This window comes from Anabas testudineus, chromosome 22 (assembly GCF_900324465.2).
Source record: "Anabas testudineus chromosome 22, fAnaTes1.2, whole genome shotgun sequence".
Lineage (NCBI taxonomy): Eukaryota > Metazoa > Chordata > Actinopteri > Anabantiformes > Anabantidae > Anabas > Anabas testudineus.
In genome coordinates this window covers 2,878,502-2,896,090 of record NC_046630.1, presented here as the reverse complement: position 1 = coordinate 2,896,090, position 17,589 = coordinate 2,878,502, and the positions used below count along the sequence as shown (strand labels likewise).

General features: G+C 41.3%; 1 protein-coding gene across 12 annotated transcripts in view; it reads left to right on the top strand.

Moving 5' to 3' along the window:
• fgfr3 (fibroblast growth factor receptor 3) overlaps positions 1-16,776 on the top strand; it is a 61,773-nt gene extending 44,997 nt beyond the window's left edge. For 4 of the 12 annotated variants that reach the window (XM_026340488.1, XM_026340499.1, XM_026340498.1 and 1 more), the window contains exons 8-18: positions 2,426-2,570; positions 3,154-3,335; positions 6,430-6,575; positions 6,884-7,005; positions 7,318-7,428; positions 7,517-7,707; positions 7,825-7,947; positions 8,353-8,423; positions 11,107-11,244; positions 11,812-11,917; positions 12,136-16,776. In XM_026340488.1, coding sequence (XP_026196273.1) covers positions 2,426-2,570; positions 3,154-3,335; positions 6,430-6,575; positions 6,884-7,005; positions 7,318-7,428; positions 7,517-7,707; positions 7,825-7,947; positions 8,353-8,423; positions 11,107-11,244; positions 11,812-11,917; positions 12,136-12,300 — 1,500 coding nt within the window. In that variant the 3' untranslated portion in view covers positions 12,301-16,776. Of the gene's footprint in view, positions 1-935; positions 1,081-2,425; positions 2,571-3,153; positions 3,336-6,426; positions 6,576-6,883; positions 7,006-7,317; positions 7,429-7,516; positions 7,708-7,824; positions 7,948-8,352; positions 8,424-11,106; positions 11,245-11,811; positions 11,918-12,135 lie in introns of all 12 variants that reach the window. The other 8 variants (XM_026340500.1, XM_026340495.1, XM_026340490.1 and 5 more) reach the window with 5 other exon arrangements.
• The last annotated feature ends 813 nt before the right edge of the window (positions 16,777-17,589 follow it).

Below are 17,589 nucleotides of genomic sequence, written 5' to 3'. Positions count from 1 at the left end.
CCGAGCCCTAGATGTTCATTAAGCCGCCATAAAACGTGATATGTTTTCTCCTTTATGTGCTTTGCCCATTTAATTATTCATCTGTAGTTTCTCCGCTCGAGAGGCTGTCACAAGCAATGTGTGTGTGTGTGTGTGTGTGTGTGTGTGTGTGTGTGTGTGAGTGCTAATGTGTGTTTATGCACACAGCATACACTCTTTAGGAAGACTGACATACTGTAATGCCTTTAATCTACCAATAGACAGCATGTGTTACTGTGTGAAGGCAATGTACTGTACAGAGTGTGTGTGTGTGTGTGTGTGTGTGTGTGTGTGTGTGTGTGTGTGTGTGTGTGTGTGTGTGTGTGTGTGTGTGTGTGTGTGAGTGTGTGGGCCTACAGGTTTGACGTTGTTAAGCTAATCTCACAGTCTGTGTGTACTGTATGGATCTGCTGAGTTATAGGCCCATGTAAGAGTAGTTACAAGTAAAATGTAGTTAATTAATAGTTAAAATAGTTTAATTAATTAAACAAACTATTATTAGCGCCATGATGTGATGAGTGAGAGTTAGTTATCAACTGTAAACGTGTTTTACACAACCACAAATACAAAACAAATGTAACATCAAACAATTAGAAACAACATTAATTAACATTAACTAACAACAGTAATAACTAACTATGTTAGTTAGTGTAACTTCTACAGGATACTTAGTCATCACCTTATTCAGTACACCTGTACACACACAACTACTTTCTATGGTGCCTGTAATCTGTTTTTTTTTTTTACACTAAAGGTTTTAGGATTTATTTCATGTGTGTAAATGAGAGTAGAGTGGTAAAGTAGAACATTTGAGACCTACTACCTCAGCTACTTCCTGTATATTTAAATGCTTGTGTGTTTGTTTTCCATGTTTGCCAGCACATGGCTTAATGTGCCTCTCAATTCTCCCTTTTCAGAGTGTTGTCAGTAAACATACTGAGGCCCACAGTAAGTTGAAACTGTCCAACGTGACAGAGAAAGATGCTGGGAAGTACTGGTGTCGTGCCTCAAACTTTGTAGGCAAGTCGGAAAACGCTTTCTGGCTTATGATACACAAACCAGGTAGCTTCAAGCGACAACCACCTTCATCACATTTGCTCATCTGCTGTGTCTCCACCTTTCTGCGGGGCTCCTCTTGGTTGCTGGTTTGACTGGCTTACTGGGTTGCTAATGGGACAAATGCACACACACATATTCTTCTGCTGGGTGCTGAGTTTAAATGCTGACGCTGTTACCCAGTAGTTATTATCTACTCTAACTCCTTCCCGATCAATAAAAATACATTATCACACCTTTAAATACTGTAACGACATCAAAAGGTGTGCCGCCTTTACACAGGAACATACAAATACACATACATATAAAAAACACAAAACGCTCCTCCACCAACCAAATCACCACACACTCACGCAGGCTGGTATTGATTTCCTAGGGAGTGCATTCTTCAGTTGTATTAGCGTGCTTTTATATAAAAGCATGGAGCAGGACTCTGATTCATGGATGTCACTGTTCATTACTGAGGCTTGGGGAACAAGAGTCTCCCACCCTGCCCCACCACCAAGCCACATCAGATGCTAAGCTTTAAAAAGCCTCCCCCACTGGTCATCACACCAACCATTAGTCAAAGGGAAACAGCCACAAATGCAGCAGTATTTTTTCTGAGTAATTTCAAGAATATTTGTAAGAAACCACAGCAAACCTTTATGGTTCTGCAAATTATAAAGCTTGTTTTCATAAAACTGAATGTACTATAAGTTTGTTCAGCTGAAACAATAGAGCATCATGTAGCTACCCCAGAATAGATCCTTGAGGCACCCCTAAAAGAAAAAGCATTCAAAATTAAACTATAACAACGACTCTTTACAAAAAGGAAGCACATTCCAAGAAGTTATAAAGAGAGATATAAATAGTCAACAGCATGCTAAACATCTAAAACTTAAGTGAGGTGCCACGACTTCCTTGAGCAAAAGCGTTTATGTTTTGCTTTAGCATCAGTTAAACTTCACGCTGGTTCAATTTAAACTTACAGTCGACCGAAGGCTTGTTCTAAAGTTAATGACAAATCTTCTCATTTAGCAGGTTTTATGTGTTTTTTTAGGTAAATAGGACTAAATGACAAACCAGAAGTACGTTTGACTCCACTGTAAAATAGAACTGTGAACATCATTAGATTGAACCAATAGGCTTCTTTCTTGCAGAATGGTGAAGGTGCTGCTTGGGTGTTTTCAGGTGTTGGTGATGGAGCTGTCAGCAGAATAAAACAGTGCAGCTGCCTTCTTTAAATCCTTAGACCTGTCCTTTCCTCCAGGGTGTATTTGGTGTTTCCTTTAAGCAGCTTTGGGCTTATGATATCTCTTCTCTCTCTCTCCCTCTTTCTCTTCTCTCCTCTCCACTTTATCCTCCACAGACGGCCGGTATTAACACTACAGATAAGGAACTAGAGGTTCTCCTCTTGACCAATGTGTCTTTTGAGGATGCGGGCGAGTACACTTGTCTGGCAGGGAACTCTATCGGCTATGCTCACCACTCTGCTTGGCTGACAGTGCTTCCAGGTATATTCTTCTCTCTGTGGGTCTGTGGGCTCTTATCATCCAGTTCTACCAGCTCAAATGTTTTAAACTCCATGAAACTGTGATTGCTCCTCTACTTTCTTTGCAAATGAATGTTTTGCTCAGTAGCAAAATCGTAAATGTTCATTTTCATCATTTTAATGTAATTATCATAGATGTTACATGTTCATATGTTTCATAAACACAACTTAAACACAATTTAGCCTCCATTGAAAGCAGATTGTCAGTTTAAATCTCTCAAGGCTACGGGGTAAATTCAAGACATTTCTGTGTTTTTAACACAATAATTACCTCCCTGGGGTGATGTATTACATTGGTGCAATTACCTGCTGCATATTACAACTACTAGCTGATCACTTTGCTGATGGATACCTTTCAGTCCACAGATCCAAGTTTATGATCTGTTTCTGTTTATAGATGTTATTCAAATTAATTATTTAAAAACTGTGTTTTATATGCTACTGAGCAAAGAAAGATATCTTCATAATTATAATAAAAAACAACATAATCTGATGCAAATTCACTGATTTAGTATTTTGACATTCGTTACCCTCATTCGTTAAAGCATTGAGCACGGACAAGGAGGACTACTACGCTGACATCCTCATCTATGTGACGGGCTGCGTGCTCTTCATCCTCGCCGTGGTCATCGTTGTCCTCTGCCGCATGAGGATGACCACGCAGAAGACGCTGCCCACACCACCCGTGCAAAAGCTCTCAAAGTTTCCTCTCAAGAGACAGGTAACAGAAAGTAGATACAAGATTCGTATCACACTTATACCTCTTTTTCTCTCTTCTCTCTCTTTTTTAGTAGCTTTTAATACATGAAAACCATGCAGAAGATGTATAGTAGACAAAAGTTGGGAACAATGATCCTAAAATGTACCACATATTATTAATTTTAGTAAATTCATTGCATCTGATGCTGTTTTCAGCTGATTCCTGATTCCTTTTCTAATCAAACCAAACTGCAGCAGATTTTATATTATTTAGAAAATCTAAAACTCCAAATTAAAAATGGGGAGTCATGGAAAAATACTGTAATTCCTCTGCATCTACGCCACAGCGGGAAACCTGCAGAAGGATTTTTATTTCTTATAGTCGTCTTTTCAACTTTCAAAGAATAATGGACACAAGCATGCTGTCAATAGATACAGAAGGCTATTGTATGTGGACCCGTGGTGGATCTCTCTCTGTCGTGCTGATTGGTGACGTAGTGTGGACGCTGGTAGGCATCCCACCGGTGACATGTGTTCACATTTATCTTGGAGCAGATTCAGCTCTGGGATATTTATGCCCTCCTGTGACTGTCAGTGTTAGTTTTAGATTTCACTCTCTGTGTAACGCACACTCACCCCTCAACTGTTTGGAGAGAAGCATAAAGTGGAGCAGCTGCATGGCCACAGCCTGCACTCTGCAGAGCTCTTCACGTCATCCTAGACAAACCTCAGTCGAGTCGGAGTCAAATCCAAGACCAAGTTCAAACAGAATACAGACCAAAACAGGACAAACCAAGACATATTCCAAGGAATAAACAAGGATTTAAGTACAATACTTCATTTGTCTGTGTTAAACACAGAAGTTGGCTACAATTAACTCATAGCTCACTAATTAACACGTCATATCTTGTTGGTTACAACCATACAAACTTACTTCTTTCGTGCTAAGCTAATAGTGCTCCGGCTCTGGCTTCGTGTTTACTGTACAGACATGAGAGCTGTGTTAGTCTTCTCATCTAGCAAAGAAAGCAGCTGTGTCTCATTCCCAAAGTGTCTTAACTATTCCTTCAACCACATTTGGTCAGGATTAACTGAAGTGGAACCACCGAACATGCAAATATCAATGTTATAATTTCATCTAGGCCCAAATCTAAGACTTCTGAGAGGTTATCATTTATACATTAAATATAAACACATGTCTGGTTAAGAAAAGCATTCAACTTCAAGTCTAAGTCCTAGTTTAGGTGGTAGAAAGTGTGTTTTCACAAGGAGAGGTTGTGCTCCCCAGACAGACATCAGTGAGTGGCCGAACCAGGACAAGTCTGATTCAAAACAGGAGTGAGAATCAGATATGTCCAAGAAGGGAAAAGGGTTTTCTGAAGACCAGATGAGAGTACCTTTCCTTATCCAGCCTTTCTCCACACTAATTAAATTGCTATCACCTACATTTTTTACTCTCTTCAAAAGACTTCTATCTGAGCTCCAGACTTTCTATTTCTTTTCTTATTACTTTTTTGTCTCTTCGTCTTATAGATCCTTCAGAAAGTTCTCTGGGTAAAAGTTTGGCTTGATTCTTTGGGGTTTTTTGCAATATTGATAATCCAAAAATTGTCATCCATCCTGTTATTCCACTTTGGATGTTAAAATAATGTCAATGCCTAAAATACCCTCTGTTTGTCATTATCCATCCTGCCCCACCCAGCTGGACTCTCGCACAGCCACCATGCGGTTGTTCTATGTGAGCTTCAGTTTTCCAGCTTCATAATTGAAGGTTTCAGTTAAAGGCTTCAAATCATGCATTTTTAGAAAACTGATGCTTGAAAGTCAGAATTCAGTTCTTGGAAAACAATCACTTTTAAAACTAAAGTCTGGACTTAGCTTTGGAGCATTGTATTGTTTGATTAGTCAGTGTTACATAAAACAGTCGGTCATACTGTATCATAGACGCCGCGTCTTTTGAAAGATGCTCCAATTGTAGCCTCTAAATAATTTCTGTTCCTGCTGCCTTTATAAACATCCTCTTATAAGGCAGTGCAGGGAGACGTCTTATTGCATTCTTCTGTAATCTTCACTTCGTTTTTGTAAAGCTAATCTCCTGGTTCTCTCCTTTCTTTTTCATAACTCTGGGTAAATCTCCCATAAACCTCCTGGCATGTTCTATCAGATATTACTTTTCATGCCTCTGAAATTGTGGTTGGGGCTTTTTTTTTTTTTTTTTTGTTAGCTTCACAGCCTTTTTCTCATTTTGCTTCAGTGGAGGAGGGAAGTCTGGTAAGTGGACATGTTTGTTGCAGGACCCCACCTGAAGGGGCTGAGCTGCCATACTCTGACACAAACAGATTCATCAAAAGTCAGGCCGGAGCCATCAGCTTCCCCAAGCAGTCAGATAAATGGTGGGAGGATGTGGAGCCTGCAGGCTCGGCAGCAGGACCGCCGATCTGGAAATGGAACTTGCTGATGGATAGAGATCCCATCTTGCCACTCGCTTGCCACCTCTGCATCCTCCGTCATTCATCTTTGTTAAGGCCTGCTTCCTTCTATGCACAGCCACAAGCCGGCTGTTTGTAAAAGTCACCAGTGGAGTCAGAAGTCAGGCAGTTTCTCAGAGCAGCTCCCAGCTGCTGCTGAAGGAGCTCTGACATTGGTCCTGAGATGTGGAATACTTGCAGCCATTTGTTGACAAAAAGCATTCCATCTTCACAAGTTGTTCAATCATTCATTCAGTCTTTAAAATAGGTTTTTTACTAAGGTAAACTGAGGGCAGTCCTGAATTTAAGAAATTCAAGTTTTCAGGGAATTTTACTCCATTTTCTTTAAAAGACTAACTTTAACCTTTTTAGCATCTAACAGGACAATATTTGGCATAAAAAAATCAATTCAACTGAAACTAATTATTAATTAAAGTGCCAGGAGAGGATTTTCTAAATCAAACTTAAAAAACATCATCCAAAATCATTTCAATAAATATTTATATAGAAACTCAGATTTACCGTGATGAATTCAGACCATAGATCAGATTCAGATGCACAGCCTGGTTTCCCTCTTCCCTCTGTCTCCTTCTTGAAACACATCATCATGGCCTTTTCAGAGACTAGAACAGTTTGTTCTTTGTACCCAAGCAGGTGTCCTTGGATTCCAACTCCTCAATGAACTCCAACACACCACTGGTCAGGATCGCCCGCCTGTCGTCCAGCGACGGACCGATGCTGGCCAACGTATCAGAGCTGGAACTACCATCAGACCCAAAATGGGAGTTTCCTCGAACACGGTAAGAAGGAACAAAACCTACTCCTGCAGCCACACATTCATCTGTGACATTTACTGCGTGTCAGAAAAATAAACTGGTCCACTTTGGTTTTCCTCCCTGAGCAACATATTTCAGAATTGACAGATACTGTGCTGTTGTCCTTCTAATGTGATGTGCTGTGAAAACATGTGAGCCGTCAATACATCAAGGTCACTGTGACACGCTTCTCCACTCTTCTTATACTTGGCAGTCTGATTCACAGAGACATTTAAAACCGTCCCTCTGAAAGCTGAAACTGAAGCTTTGAAATGGTTTTGCTTTTGTTTCAGACTAACTCTGGGCAAACCTCTGGGCGAGGGCTGCTTCGGTCAGGTGGTGATGGCCGAGGCTGTTGGCATTGACAAGGAGAAGCCCAACAAGCCGCTCACTGTTGCTGTGAAAATGCTGAAAGGTGAGTGATTGTTGTCGCTGTGCTCCAGAAATTCAGACACGACCTTGACAGTGACTGCAACATTATTTTGCTCTTTGATTTCCTGAAGGAAATCAGCAGCATCGTACCTTCCTACCTCAGCCTTTCTCATCCATTCCTTTTCTCTCTGTTCATAATAATCCATCTGGTCTCACGTCTCCCATATGCTCAAACTGAAGTCTTTGTTCTCTCCTGCTTTTATCTCAATTATGTCCTTTGTCCCTTGCTGTTCTCTACAGTTTCAGTCTCTATGCGGTGCTCTGATCTGGCTTTATTTGCTTTTGTTTGCCTCAGATGATGCCACAGATAAAGATTTGTCAGACCTGGTGTCAGAGATGGAGATGATGAAGATGATTGGAAAACACAAAAACATTATCAACCTGCTGGGAGCTTGCACTCAGGACGGTGAGGCCGCAGTGCTGCAGAGAAGATTATCGAGTCAGTAATTAACCTAAAGTCCTGTGAATGACACTGTGCTCTGTGTTGAGTGCAGGTCCTCTTTACGTCCTGGTGGAATACGCCTCTAAAGGCAACCTGAGGGAGTACCTGAGGGCACGGCGACCACCGGGCATGGACTACTCCTTTGACACCTGTAAAATCCCAGACGAGCAGCTCACATTTAAAGACCTGGTGTCCTGCGCCTACCAGGTCGCCCGAGGCATGGAGTACCTCGCCTCGCAGAAGGTCAGCCTCTATGATAACGTGACAGGGATGGGTTGGGTTTACAGAGAGCTGCATGCTGTTTGTGAAGATGTGTCTGTCTGTTGTAATGTGTTGATACCTTTATATTTCCTCCCTCAGTGTATCCATAGAGACCTGGCAGCCAGAAACGTCCTTGTGACGGAGGACAATGTTATGAAGATCGCCGACTTCGGTCTCGCCAGAGACGTGCACAATATAGACTACTACAAAAAGACCACGAACGTGAGTCTCATTCACACACATCAGTACAGTACTGACTGATCACTGTGCATACTGATGAGGGCAGGATCGTTTGCTTAGAATCAAATCTCTCTCTCTTAAAAGGTAGATAATAACTTTGGTTTCTAGTTTTGAAAATGAGTTTGAGTCTTTCAATGTCACAGTCATAGAGTGAGAGAGGGGGTTGATAAGTCAAATAATTATTACCAATGTTCAAGCATCATCTAGGCCGAGTCGAGTTTACTGATTACAGTAAAAGGAGTTCAGAGTGGACATACAGTAATTAAACCTGAGGTTCTTATGATGAGACCAGCTAGTCACAGGACACAGTTCTGTGTGTTTGGGTCCATTTTTACTGTCTGCTCTGTACAGAATGGTTCTGCTGACCGAGCGGTTCTGTTGTTGCAGGGTCGTCTGCCCGTGAAATGGATGGCTCCGGAGGCTCTGTTCGACCGGATCTACACACACCAGAGCGATGTGTAAGTTTGCACAAACCAACCGTTACATGCCAACAGTCCACTCATGTGGAGCTGCTGTACACCGGAGGCATCCGGGTGTTGAAATATCATGACTGAGCGTGTTAGCATCAATGGCTGAGTCTGTGCGTGTGAATATGGAATCATAGCGTTTCCCTTTCCAAATATCTTCTGCTTGCTGTCATCTGCACTCACTTGATAATCCTGAGCTTCTTGTGTATCAGCGGTCCACATTCCTCTCTGCGTTTGTTCTTTAATCTCCGAACACGACATCAGAGGGAGACAGAAACACAGCGGAGCCCCTAATATCTTACTGTTGTTTTATCAGTGTAAATCCAACCTGCTCCAGAACAGAAGGCGATAAGAGGGTCAGTGGATTTATCAGGTGTTCCCTCCAGGCGTTTCAAAGGAGCGGGGGGTGATGGAGACCATCTCTGATGGCTCCCATGTTGGCTGCGATCAGTGGACTTTAGGCAAGAAGGTCACAGAGTCAGTCTGTGTCTTGCGGTAGCTGTACCCCTCCTTAAACTGCTCCCTAACCCCCCACCCCCCCGCTGGCTGCAGCCAGACGCTGTGTCCCCACCACGGCCATCCAAGTCAAACACAGGCCCCTGTCAACACTGGCTCGCTGTGTGATTACACTAGACTGGGAACGGGCCGAGAGAAGAATCAGCCTGCTCTGTTATTTCAGCAGGTCTGGATTACAGAGTCAATCCTCCCGCCAAACCTCCTCCTCCCTTTATACAGTAGTCGCTCCGCGGCCAGTTTACTCTCACACACCCCTGGGGACTTTGACTTTTGACCTGCGATGATTTTTCACATAACGTGTTTCACTGAGATGGAAAAGGGGGGAAAGAAAGCACATTTAAACAAATCTGCTCCAATAAAACGAATGAATCTAACGAAATCATTGCGTGCAGCAGCACAAAACCACATTTGGTTTCCCAATCTGAGGCAGTGAGGACACTCGGGGATCCTTTAATGTGGGACTGTTACAACATACAACAACAGTGTTTTGTGCAGAGAAACATTGTTTTTCATTTCTAACTCCCAGTTTAGACATTTTTTAAACCAAACTACCTCAGCTGATGTTGATCTTTTAAATTCTCCAGTTTTTCCATTATCAGAGAGGTGAAGTAAGGATTTTATTTAAACTGCTTCACAGGTGTGAGTCAAACCTGCTGCACCTTTAGAGCGTCACACTAATGCTTTGAGTTGATTGGTTTGGAGAAGTGGACTAATTCACAGATAGTAAACTGTACATCATTTCATTCAGCTGTGCTGCTAACGAAGTTGGGGATTCATTTAGTTTGAAGAAGCACCACACTGTCTTGATTAACATTGTGCAAATGCTGTTTATTAAAATGCTGTTGAAACCACAGATAGACACTTTTCCTTATGTCCCGTTAATTGCAGTATATGAGTCTAGATCTTATGCAGTAAACTTACTGTTGAAGTCAACACACCTTTCACCATCTCCAACCAGGTTCTACCAGGTTTTAGGTTTTAGTGGAATATATTTAAAGTCTAAAGGTTTTTCTAACCCTCACAGAATAACTATTCACACAAACACACACTCAACATATAAATAAATAAAGTGATGTCACTGTGTGATTCATTGTGATTCTCACACTCAGCTCTAGCGGCTGCAGGTTTCACTGAAACATTAAGTGTGTGCGTCGTGATTACCTCCTCCTGTTAGCCGCCTAATAGCCTGTGAATATTAATCTGTGACGAGCAGCAGTGACTCTAAACAGCCTCGGTCTGTGGCTGTGGTTTCTGCCTTCACTGCTGTTTTTCCCTGGTTGTCCTTGAGAGGGTCCTGAACCCGTTCTGACCCTAAAGACCTGATTTGTTTATGTCCTGAGCACAATACAGATAATGAGTTAGTTGGAGATCTGTTCAGTCTGGGCCGTGTTTCTCAGCTACAGCCCTGTCTGCTTCCCTCTTCTCTCTTCTGAATGTTGATGTCTCTCTTTCTCCCCCTGTCTCTCTGTCTCTCTCTCTCTGTGTTTGGATGATGCACTAGCCGGCCGGGCCAGTAGCGGCTGTTTCTACCTTCTGGACCGAAGCGTGGATAATTAGATTAAGCCCGCTGAGCGCTGCAGTGGGAGGAGGGGTCTGGTTCTGATTCACTGGACGAACGGCCAAACAATAGTACACTGGGTTAATAGACCTCCCATTATCTGATTACCTTGCCTCAATTTTTAGTCATTTAGGAATAATGCAGCAGTTCACTTGAGCTGCTGCCACAGGAAGAGAAAGGACGCGAGATGATGGCTTGGTTTACAGAGTTTGTAGACCAGGGCAGCTGGGCTGTAACTGTACACACTGTATTGTATTAGACGTTTGTCCATTCACGTGTTCTCGCTGCAGAGTGGTCAAGACAAAAACAGCAAAGTGTAAACTGTCAACCCGCCTGAGCTGTTTTTGAATTGTGTTAAAGACGCTCAGCTGCTCGTGCTATTTAGTTTATTTATTAAATATATAAAATAAGTCAAATTGACTCTAAAATTGAGGGCAACATTATTTAAGATCAATATTTCTCCAAAATAAATTAAATGAATTTATCTAAGAGGGAACACCTCTTTCCCAACCTCCGTTTCTGCAGCCATGACTGTGGTTTGACCTCTAATCTGCATTCTTTGTTACTGAGTTTGAGTTCTGTTCATATGTGTGTTCTCAGATGGTCTTATGGGGTGTTGCTGTGGGAAATCTTCACCCTGGGAGGGTCGCCATATCCAGGAATCCCAGTAGAAGAACTCTTCAAGCTGCTGAAGGAGGGACATCGGATGGACAAACCTGCTAACTGCACCCATGAGCTGTAGGTGTCTGTTAATCACCGCTCCATGTTATGTACCTGCATAGGAAACTAACTACATTTCAAAAGTTGATTTAAGTTGACTGATAATCAAAGTTGCACACAGGGAACGGTGCAAACATCTCATTGTACCCAAATTATTAAGGAATTAAGGATATTTCCTATTATTAAGGAAATATCACGTTTAAGATTGAAGTTAAAGAAAAGTTCATCAGCCTTTTCATTGTGATCATTAAACAACTGTTGAAATTTCTACATTACAACATTCTGGATTAAAAACAGAACAAACAACTTTCAATTACTTGGAGGGATCCATTGGTCGTGATACACAATCAGCAGCTCGTTTGCGGTTTCTGCTCAATGCTGCGCTTGTCACATCATCTTTTTCTGTTTCTTTCAGCTGAGTGAAAACTGATTAAAACCAAAAAGGACGAAGTCTGTAGACGGTTTAATCTTAATTACAGACCACAAACTCTGCAGCTGCAGAAAACACTTCATCTGTAACATCTGTTAACATTTGTTGTGAAAGCTTTAAGGGATGCAGGGTAACCGCTCCGTTTGTTTTTCCAGGTACATGATCATGAGGGAGTGCTGGCACGCGGTGCCATCACAGAGACCGACCTTCAGGCAGCTGGTGGAAGATCTCGACCGAGTTTTATCAATGACCTCGACCGATGTAGGTGGAGCAACACAACAAAAACACTTATTGTCAATGACGCCTGATTATTTAAGATATACACACATAAAAATGTAATTTATTTTTAAACATGTTCTTTAAAGCTGCTGAAAATATAAGCCAGAATAAATCTATATCATTTCTCACCTATTTATGTGACTCTAGCAGAGCTTTTGACTGTGACGCCTCAGTTTAACCTCTGACCTCTCCTCTGACAGGAGTACCTGGACCTGTCGGTGCCCTTCGAGCAGTACTCGCCCACCTGTCAGGACTCCAACAGCACCTGCTCCTCAGGAGACGACTCGGTGTTTGCCCACGACCCGCTGCCTGACGAGCCCTGTCTTCCCAAACAGCTTCCCACTAACGGGGTGATTAGGACATAAGACCCGAGCTGCGAGGGCGGGGCTGGACATTAACCTCCTCTCATAGTTTGTGACTAATAATCACCTCTCAGTGACCCGCGCTCCTCAAGATATGGAAAACTCTGCATGCAATACTTCCGCAGTGCTTCAGCGCTTCAGTTCGTCTTAAACTCTCGGTTGAAATCCTCTGTTGGGTTTTTCTTCCTTCTCCTCCTCGTCCTTCCCCCAAGAGACTCTTGAAACATTGAAGGATTATATTTGCTGTTGAACCATGTTCGCGTTCTTCTTCTCAGAAATGAAATTATATTTTTGTACTCGGGCCAGTCTTTTGTTACGGACAGTCTGCGGGGTGAAACCATTCTGTGCCTACTGGGATATAAGTGGAGGGATCGGAGGGCATTGGTCAGTGATCCAGTAGGTGGGGACCTCAGATTTTTGTGATAAAAGTTTTCAATCTGAAAGACACAAATCCATTGACAAAATGCCAGCGAAGCCAGGATCAACACAACGATGAAGACCTTTACAGCAGAAAGGATCACGTAAACACGTGAATTTGTTCGGCGTTGTCACATTTTACCATCTCGACAGAAACATTTTTGTGGTGATCATGGACAAACTCCTCATCAAATGTGAGGCAAAGTTTCAGGGCCATTCAGTAATAAGTACAGTAAAGTTTGGAGGGTTTTTTATGTGTCTAGAAAATGATTTATTGTAAATATATAAATGCAAATATGTATCATATAGCTGTCCGCAGCAGCCATGTACTTAAAAGACAAGAAATGACATTTTTTAAAGTATTGTTTTAGGATGGAAGCATTGAAATCTAGAAGACACTGTCATGAACGTGTAAAACATTTAATCATTTAAAGTGATACAGAAAAGGTTTATTTGAATAATTAACATGTATATTTGTAAAGATATTTATAGACTTAACATGCGGTTCATAAGTTCGAAAGGTCTAGTTTAGGATTTTAGTACTGTACGCAGAGATTTTTATTTCAATTTTTTGTAACTTATTTTACAACAGAACTGCGATGTTATTTTCACAACTGGCAGACTCCTCTGGTTTTTGATCCATCGTTTAGTTTTTTATTTTGGTTTGTTTACAGTTTAAAGAATGTATGGCAGACGCGAAGATATTTTTTGAGAGCGAGTGTGATTTGACCACCAGGAGGAGGACTCGGGAACTGAAGGCTCCTGCTGAGGGGAGCTCCACGCTTCCGCTGAGTTCGAATTCTGGTTTTGAAAAGTTGACGTCTGCAATATCAAAGCAATGATTAGCTCTTGCTGGGCAAGAAATAGCAGCGCTTCGACATATGTACCAGAGGGGCCTTTTAGTAAGTACTTTAATCAAAATGGTTTAGTTCTTAAAGACATATTGAGCATCACAACAACAAGTAGCTGTGAATCAAAAGAAGCCTTCAGAGAACCTCAGTACCCTGTTTTTATAAGGAGAAATCCTCCCATTGATATTTAGGTCTCTGTTCAGTCTGTCAGCAGAGATGCTAAATGATGGTTCTGCTAGAATAAACCATTAGAACAGGCAGTTCATGATAAAAGGAACAAAACTTCACTGAACGGCATCAACTCCAGTGATTTTTAGAGGCTATCAGCAAACGTGCTGAGTGAAAAATGACAACAGCAAAATATTTAAAGAGCAGAAGAACAAAAAACGCAGAAGAAATGAAATACACCAAACAACAAACAGCAACCAAACAGTGAACAGTGTTACTATTTATAGGTGAATTCATGTTTCATTTACAGGTGCTTCTGAAGGCTTCACACTTAATAATGATGTAACAGAAAGGTCACAGGGTCAGTGCGAACAGGCTGCGTAACAGTAACACTTCTGGATAAGAACAAAAACATCAGCTTGAAGGCAGAAATGTAAATCTGCTGTGTTTGAGTGTTACTGAAAAACCTGCCCAGACGCGTGAGATTTATCGCTGCTCTATAGTATTAATACCGATATGAAGGCGTGCCGTGCAATCTGTAAGTTGCACGGCAATAAAAGAAATTCTACGGACAGTATATACAGTATATTCGTTAAACGGAGAGTGACGTCTGTGGTTGATCCTTCTTTGATGAGAAAAGTGCCAAATTAGTCTTAAGAGTTTCTCCTGATCTGCACCAAATTACTGCACTGTCGAATGTAGGCGGGCCGAGGTTGCACGTGCAGGGAAGGATCACAGGATTGCCAAAATGAAACCCCCCCTTTATATTGTAATATGCAGTCGTCTCTCCAGCTGACCCCCCAAAAAATCCAAGGGTTGAAATGTTTACAGAGTCTGTTTTTATCGAGGGTTCAGACACACGATTCACTCGCTGCTAAGTGGAAACAGTGGCATCACTTCACTGTGCAATGGCCTTATTCCAGTCTATGAACTGACTTCATGTAGAGAAGTATGTTGTAATTACTCAACACTATCAGTCAGTACTTTATGAAGTGTCCCAGTATTTACGGTACTTAAAATTGAGAGTTGTGTTGCTACAAGGGGACATTTATTTGGCTTCTAGCACTAAAGTGATGAGTCTTTCATCAGTTTGTACACAGGATCAAGGCCCTCGTGAAGTGAAACGTCACCAACTTACTATTATTTCTTTTTTTAGTATCGTTTTGGCCCAAATCTGTGAAGTGCCTAGAATAATTTAGCGAACAAAAATGAGATTAATTGATTCCTTTTGATCATGTTTTGAATGTATAATTGCAAAAAACATTAAAAGATAACAGGCAGTTCTCACTAGAAACAGGCTACGCAACTAAAAGCCTGAATTTTTTTCCCTTTTTGAGTGAATAATACAGACAAAAAGGCACTTCTGTAAAGGTTGGATGGATCTAATGAAATGGATGGTGTTTTGTTTTATTTATTCTTCCATGCTGGGTAAAAGCTTTCCCTATGGTGAGAGTATTTTATTCATAGCTATCTGCTTTTCAGTGTTGTTTTTCATTAAAGAGCCAGATGATGATGATGGTGTAGAGTAGTCCTTTTACTAGATACTGATGCCCCCATCAGGCTTTGCTCCTGGCTTAATTTATCCAGTATTTGATTTGATTTGATTTTATCTGGATGCCCTCGTTGGCCTTATTTTCTGTCCCATTGGCTTCTGTCTCTCTGTTAAATCACTTTTAAAACAGATGTGTTGTTTTAACATGATTCATTTGTCCTGTTTATAGGAACAGAACTAAAGCCTGTCTGCATGTAGGAGATAAATAATACCAATGAAGAACTGAACCTCAATGTGGAACTCCTCCACCAAACTCTGCTCAAAATCTTACTGATTCTCATAGTGTAGTAACAAATCAGTGCAATGTGAACACATACCTTTAGTTTCAGTGTGGACAAATCATATTGGGTTAAACAGAACTTGTCTGATAATACACAGTTTTATGTTTTCTATAAGATCAATAAGTAATTACAGTGACAGATTTCTATACATCGATGAATAAATAGCAAAGAATAATTGTTAATTTGGCATACTTGGATACTATTTAATAATAATAGTATCTGCTACAAACAATGGTAAACAAGACATATTTGTCCCTTTTTCAACGAGCCCACACACTGTAGCTCACACATCTGATAGACGTTACGTTTCAACAATTCACCAACAGATGAATACATTTCATTCAACAATGAATCCTGCAAACTCGGATTTAGGATGTAACCTCATATGTATCATGAACACATCATGAGACAGGTGTGTTGCTCCACAGGATGTTAAGACAACAGAATCCCTTTTAAAAGTGATCATGTTTTCTTTGCTATTGAATGAATGAACCCACAGCCTCAGCAGGGAGGGACACTTACTGTATGTACAGTCACACATCTGCCTTTAACCCCGTCAGCTCCACTCTGATCTGTCAAAACAAGAAGATGACACTTTTTTCCTTGTGTCTTTATTTTATCACATTTTCCAGGTTGGGTTGATTCGTGTTCACACAGCTCAGCTCTCATGTGTTTGTAACTCAACGATGACTTAGTCCAGATTTATTTTTTGAAAACTAGCATTTACGTTTGCTGATGTACATGAGTAGAGTCGTACGTAGCTGTGTGAGCTACTCTGTGAGAATCTTAGAGAGGAATTGATTTTCATATCCAGTTCTTTCCATTACATCACGTTTCCTTCTGCATTCCATATCACAGGATTTTTAACAATATTAGTGAGACAAAATCCTTTTTGTCCTTTGATTTATTTTTCCAGTGCCTCATAATTTATTTTCTCTCTCCCTCTGTATTCATGTTTCTAACATAGAAAGGTGGAACTAACCATTTGGCATTATGTTTTTGGAAATCATAGCTTGTTTGTTGCAATGTACCTCTTTTGATCATGATGAATCCTCTGTAACATTCCACCACAACAACCCCTGTGGGCAAACAGCTCCCACTGGGAAAAAACTATTTCACAACTCCGTCTGTGTCTCTCTCTCTGTCTCTCTCTCTGTGCCTGACAAACTATGCTGTCAAAAAAGGTTTTCAATAAACATGTTATAATAGCGTTCGCTGTCAGTGGTGTGTCTGTCGCTTCGAGCGTGTATTTGCAAAACAAATTGTTCCTGTGGAAAAAACAAGTCAAGCAAACAGACTTTGTGATTCACGGTGAACAAATCACAAGTTTCGAAGTTTATGTTAATGAAATGAAACCAAAATACCACCGAGTACACAAGTCTGGGAGTTTGTTTTGCCTGGTGTCTGAGTTTGTTTTGTCTGATCCGTGTCAGTTTAAGAGCTCATTTTCCTTCAATGCAAACCAACTTAACTATGACGTAAACCGATTTGGAGACTGATGACACTCATCAACCACACTACCAGACATATTCTGTCTTTGATCTGATCATGATATGACTTTGACGAACCACAGCCAGGCACAGCGCTGGACACTGAAGAGAACAACAGGACAGGCTGATCCAGCTCAGTGTGCCTGACTCCACTCGCTAGACTCAGCATGTGAAGAAGGACAAACATGTCTGTGACCCCCAACCTTCTCGTCCTGGAGCAGCTGCACCTCGATCCAAGCTCTTGAAATTTGCAGATGACATTTGAGAGGGTGATGAGTCTGGAGAATGACTATAGATCTTGATATAAACCGTGGAGATGCTTGTGGCTTTCAGAAAGAACCACCTGCCCCTGGTCTACAGGAGCAGAACATCAACTCCCAATAACAAAGCAGAGGATGGACTTTCTTAGCCAGCTGAAGAAGTTAAAGCCCAATAGAGAGAGAGAGAGAGAGAGGGAGAGGGTGATCAGTTGCACGCTCTGGTCTTCACAGTCAACTAATTCTTTGTATGTAGAAACCAACTGATGATGATGA